Source organism: Hemitrygon akajei, chromosome 31 (assembly GCF_048418815.1).
Source record: "Hemitrygon akajei chromosome 31, sHemAka1.3, whole genome shotgun sequence".
NCBI lineage: Eukaryota > Metazoa > Chordata > Chondrichthyes > Myliobatiformes > Dasyatidae > Hemitrygon > Hemitrygon akajei.
Genome location: NC_133154.1, coordinates 31,413,102 through 31,418,569, shown reverse-complemented (window position 1 = coordinate 31,418,569; position 5,468 = coordinate 31,413,102). Strand labels below are relative to the sequence as shown.

Below are 5,468 nucleotides of genomic sequence, written 5' to 3'. Positions count from 1 at the left end.
ACCGACCTTCAATATGGGACGCGTGCGTTTTCAAGTTTAGCAGGAGCACCGGTTGTGGAGATGGAAAATGAAAGGCCATTCTGAATCTCTCCACCCTCCCCCTGCGGTTTTCTTTGAATGTTTACTCTTTATTGTGCGATTAAAGTTCAAAGAAACGTTAACAATTATGGATTGAAACCGTTCCGAACAGATTGAGCGGTGCCGAGTCACCAATAGGCCGGTTGTGACATGAAGGTGAATCCCCAATCACTTCTGATGAGTGCAGCAACCCAATGAAGGGAGCAGAAAGAAAGGCGTCGAAAGGAAATGTCAGTTTCTCCCACAACCGGATACTTTAAGATCCCGCCGAAAGATACATATTTATTGATCTGTAATCTGCAAAAACATGCTTTAACTCATTAATTCGATTAAGATTTACTTTAGAGTAACACCCCACGTGTTATTTAACTCACCAGCTTGATTGTTTCTGGTTATTGAGCTTCGAAAAGCCGATTCAGTTTATAGTCGCGGTCGGTCTATGTATAAAGGTTATCAGGTTATACACTGGTCTGTTTTCTCAACTGTAGACTTTGAAACGTGAAAAGGATTTGCTGTGAGAGAAACGGACTACTAGCCTCAACAGACTGCTGTGACCCCGTGAACCCATCGAGGACTCGACCGGAAATGGGACTGGTTACAAAATGAATAACTACAATTTATAGCCCATCTCCCAAACAGGAACCGCAAATACCTGGGAAAACTTACCCACAATAACGAACTATAAACGGCACAGAACTGCCGACTCTCCGTTTTCAGGCTACATTTGGAATTTGTGCGATTAACGGGGAAGTCTTATTCAACACCCACATGTAAAGGCTAGGGGGGAAATGGAAGTACTGAGAACTCTTTCGCTGCCGGATTGGTGGCTCTGAAAAGAGCCTTTTGTTGTGCTTGGTGCCGAGGTCGGGTTTAGGCGCGCTCCCCGCGGATACGCCGGGCCAGCTGGATGTCTTTGGGCATGATGGTGACTCGCTTGGCGTGGATGGCGCACAGGTTGGTGTCCTCAAAGAGCCCCACCAGGTAAGCTTCGCTGGCCTCCTGCAGGGCCATGACGGCCGAGCTCTGGAAGCGCAGATCGGTTTTGAAGTCCTGAGCGATCTCCCGGACCAGGCGCTGGAAGGGCAGTTTGCGGATGAGCAGCTCGGTAGATTTCTGGTAGCGCCGGATCTCCCTCAGAGCCACGGTGCCGGGCCGGTAACGATGGGGCTTCTTCACTCCGCCTGTGGCTGGGGCGCTCTTGCGCGCCGCTTTGGTCGCCAGTTGTTTGCGGGGAGCTTTCCCACCGGTCGATTTTCGCGCTGTTTGCTTGGTGCGAGCCATTCTCCTTCAGCAGTCCGATTACAGCCTGAAATATCAGGATTGCAGTGTGGGAGCGGACGCTGGATCTGGCTTTTAAAGAGTTGATGAAGGGCCGCCCTACTTCCTGATTGGTTGTAATGGGAGATGTCCATTATAAGGTCCCTGTGGTGCAATTGGCTGTCTTTCCTTCATCAGTTTGAAACTAACCAGCGGAGGGGGTGGGGAAATAGGACCTGTGACCAAATATGGAAACTGGTGAGAGGGTTATAATTCAACCAATCTAACTGCAGAGATCGGATGCCCGTTCAATTTCAAACCGCCCGCCAATTTTTTGAGCAACCGGGGCTAGTTGCTTACAATTAATAATCACGAATGATCTAATTTCATCTTTGTTTAAATCAGCATTTTAACTTCTCTCAATTAGTTGAACCTTAATATTTGCACATTTACTGAATAGTTTCTCGAGGTGAGTTAATACTGCCGGAAACTGGAGAACAGACAGAGGATTGAAATTGATTTAATTTACTGCATTTACTAAATTGTTTTTTGGGGGAAATAAAAGCCGCAACAGAATCACAGGAATCAATGGCAAACAATGAAATTATCTATCTCTGCCCGCTCCAAGTCACTGCTCAAAGATAACCCGATTATCACTGTCTCCTTTTATACACAGCGCCCTGACCTGCCGAGAGAAACAGCGTTGGAGTAACAGAGCGGAGAGTCCTCTCATCTTCCCGCTCCGTCCCAATACTCCAACCGCTAATTTCCAACGCTTAATCCGAACATAGAATGGAAATACAGCGCTCCGCACAATCCTCCAGAAGCACGAATCCTTCATTGAATCAGATTTCATATCACCGGCATATATCGTGAAATTTATTAACTTAGCGACAGCAGTACAATGCAATACATGATAATATAGGAAAAGTAAATAAGTAATCAATTACTGCAAGTATATATATATATATGCATATTAAGTAGTTAAAGTACTACATGTTGCCGGGTAATCATGTTTCATCCCTCTCCAGTCCACGCCCAGAGCCTGTTCCCACTCCTCACAGATAGTTAAGCAGTTTAGTCACCTTAACCCTGAATTGAAACTTCCATGTTGGGCTTTGAGCAGTGAGACAGGGATTCTTCGGCAGTGCCACCATCTCCCGGCATCAAGTGAGAAAGAAACGGCCTTTGAACGGAGACTGAAGCGGAACACATCCATGTCCGATTGAGCCTCTGTCATACTGTGTTTTATTTCAGTTACTAGGGAAGGAACGGCAACGCCGAATGTCAGCGGGGCACCGGGGATCGCGGGTTTTCTGGAAATAGTTCGTACTGGCATCTAAACCGACCAGGATCTGGAATCGCGCGATTCAGAATGAGCTCTTTTCTGGGAGATGTGGGTGGCTCTTAAAAGAGCCTTTGGGTTCGGGTCTTTAATGTATTTACTTTTTGGCTGCTGTCTTCTTGGATTTCACAGATTTTGCCTTCGGCTTGGGTTTTGCCGATTTCTTGGCCACCTTGGGGGCTGCGGCCTTCTTCGGGCTCTTGGACTTTTGCATAGTCTTCTTGGTCGCTGTTTTCTTAGCTGCCGCTTTTTTAACCGCAGTTCTCTTAACCACTTTGCTTTTGGTGGGAGATTTGGCACCTGTTTTCTTGGTCATCGATTTCTTGGCTGCTGGTTTCTTCACTTTTTTCACGACTGTCCCGGTGCCTTTTTTAGCGACCTTCAAGGAGCCGGAGGCACCTTTGCCCTTAGTGTGAACCAGGGAGCCGCGATCCACTTTCCTTTTAATGGTCAACCTGATCTGACTTTTCAGCTTTTGCACATCGACGCCGCTGTCCGCCAAACCCTTCTTTATCGCGGCTACAGACATCCCTCGCTGGCTGTGGCAATCGGCCACAATCTTGTCGATCTGTTCGCCCAGTTTGGGACCGCCTGACTTTCTCCGAACGGCCGTCTTCTTCTTCTTGGCAGCCTTGGGTGTGGCGGCGGGTGCCGCCGGTGGAGCCACTTCTGTTGTTGTAGTCTCAGTCATGGTCGGAAACTCTGCACAAACTCTCTCGAAGTGAGTGAGAAATGAAGCGAGAGGCGGCGGTACAGAGCAATTTAAAGGCAGCGAGCGGACGGGGCGGAGACATCCTGCAGTCCTCTCCTGGCCGTTCCGTCTTTCTGTGTTTCTCTCTGCTCAAAAACTCTCCGATTCCAATTAAAATAGGCTATCCCCAAGACTCGGTCCGCTCCCTATCTGTGCCCGAGGCCGGATTCTCTGTTGTAAACAAAGTTTGGACCGAATTAAAAGCAGCAGTTTCTATAACAACCCGTTTTACTGCTGTACTGATCTTCTGCTTACCCGAGATCGCGACATTTTCGCAGTTTTCTGACCGAAATATTGAAACCAACTAAAAAGTTGCCGTTAATTCCCACTTCAGGACTAAGCTGGGGAGCTGGGCCACCCCGTGACAGTGAAATCGTTTTATTCTCGAAAGGTGGGGATGAAAAATCCAGCGATGTGATCGGACTCACAAACACAGAGACACCATTCTAAGCCGTCAGGACCTTTAACACACTCTCTCTGCCACACCCACATAATGCTGGACTAAGGGTTTCGACCCGAAATGTCGACTGTACTTTTTTCCATAGATGCTGCCTGGTCCGTTGAGTTCCTCCAGCAGCTGTGTGTGTGTTTCTTGAATTTCCAGCATCTGCGGATTTTATCTTGTTTACTCTCTGGCAGTTCAAATCTGCACATTCACAGCACAAACTGTTGGCCCGGTGCCCAGGTCCCAGCACAAGTTTTTCTCTCCACCCGATTATCGAGTGCTACTTGTAGAATCCCAGTTCAGTAACACCCCGAGGCCGGCGCGCCTCACAGTCCTGATCCCTGGTTAGGGTTAGATTTATCTCCTCTTTGCGTGGGCTGCACATTCAGTTGAAATAGGGTGAAGACTGTTTGCAGTGTCCTGCAATTTGATCAACAATACTCTTACATAATTGACACCAAACCGCCCTACTTTTCTGTTCAATTCCTCAGCTAATCTCACAAATCTGTTTTGAGTTCCTTGAAGAGGTAACCCAGAGATCTGATGAGGGCATCATAATCACATCCTATTAGAGGCACTTCATTCAGAAGAAAAGCATAAATTAGGCATAATCCGCATGGAACTGCAGTCTGGAAGGTTAGATGACATGGGATCCAGGGAGAGGTAGAAGTGGATATATAAACGTCTTCCTATTACGATTCAGAGGGTGATGGTCGAAGGTTGTTTACGGGACTGGATCAGTGAGCAGTGACGTGTTACAGGGATCGGTGCCGGGCCCATTGCTTTTCATCATTTATATAAAGAATTTGGATGAGAGTGTACAAGACAAGGATAGTTAGTTTGAAGGTGACACTAAGCTAGGTGGTAGAGTCACAGAGCAACAAAGGGCAGATACGATGTCGACATAATGTCCCAACTCCCAGATTAAATGCCCTGATTGACTGATGCTAAACACCCCTTTCACTGCCCGGTCTGCCAGTGATATCACTTTCAATGAACAATGCTCTTGTTCTCCTCAATCCCTCTCTCCCGCGACACTTCCTAGTTCCCCACCATTCCTGTATAAGTCCTACCTTGGTCTGACTTTCCAAAGTACATCATCTGAATTGTAATCCATTTGTCAATCCTCTGTCAGGCCTTAGTGCTGCAAGTACCTCCTGCTTGGTAACATAAATTTCCCAGAAAAGATCTCCACTTGTTTATATTATCTCTTGAGAATGATTTTCTCCTTGGTAAACATTGAAGAGAAAATTCATTACAAATCCCACCCACCTCCTGCAGCTGAAGATCTTGGCAGCCATGCTGATCTCTAAGGAGACCTAACCTCTCCCTAGCCACCCCTTTACTCTTAAAACAGCTGGAGAACCTCTTGGGAGATTCCTTAACCTTACCTGCCAGACCCTTCTCAAACCTTCTCTTTGCCCTCTGGTTTCCCTCCCAAGACTATTGCTCATCTTCTAATAGTTATCAAATGACTTGCTGGATGCTAACCTCCTGGATGAAGTGTTTGTCTCCTTTTTGTCTTGACCCTATCTTCAATATCTCTCATTAGCCAAGGTTCCCAATACTTGCCAGGTTACCCTTCACCCAAA

The 5,468-nt window shown here is 47.1% G+C and overlaps 2 protein-coding genes across 2 annotated transcripts; both read right to left on the bottom strand.

The window, feature by feature from the left end:
- Nucleotides 1-919: 919 nt before the first annotated feature.
- LOC140719080 (histone H3) lies at nucleotides 920-2,031 on the bottom strand. Its single transcript, XM_073033456.1, has one exon. The coding sequence runs from the start codon at nucleotides 1,357-1,359 to the stop codon at nucleotides 949-951; it is 411 nt and encodes a 136-aa protein (XP_072889557.1). The 5' UTR covers nucleotides 1,360-2,031; the 3' UTR covers nucleotides 920-948.
- Nucleotides 2,032-2,185: 154 nt separating this feature from the next.
- On the bottom strand, nucleotides 2,186-3,433 carry LOC140719079 (histone H1-like). The gene has a single exon (XM_073033455.1). It carries the CDS (start codon nucleotides 3,369-3,371, stop codon nucleotides 2,778-2,780), a length of 594 nt encoding a protein of 197 aa, XP_072889556.1. The 5' UTR covers nucleotides 3,372-3,433; the 3' UTR covers nucleotides 2,186-2,777.
- Between the last annotated feature and the right edge of the window lie 2,035 nt (nucleotides 3,434-5,468).

Bases quoted from the DNA above. Each gene is read 5' to 3' on its own strand.
- LOC140719080 (XM_073033456.1), bottom strand. From the start codon at position 1,359: ATGGCTCGCACCAAGCAAACAGCGCGAAAATCGACCGGTGGGAAAGCT.
- LOC140719079 (XM_073033455.1), bottom strand. From the start codon at position 3,371: ATGACTGAGACTACAACAACAGAAGTGGCTCCACCGGCGGCACCCGCC.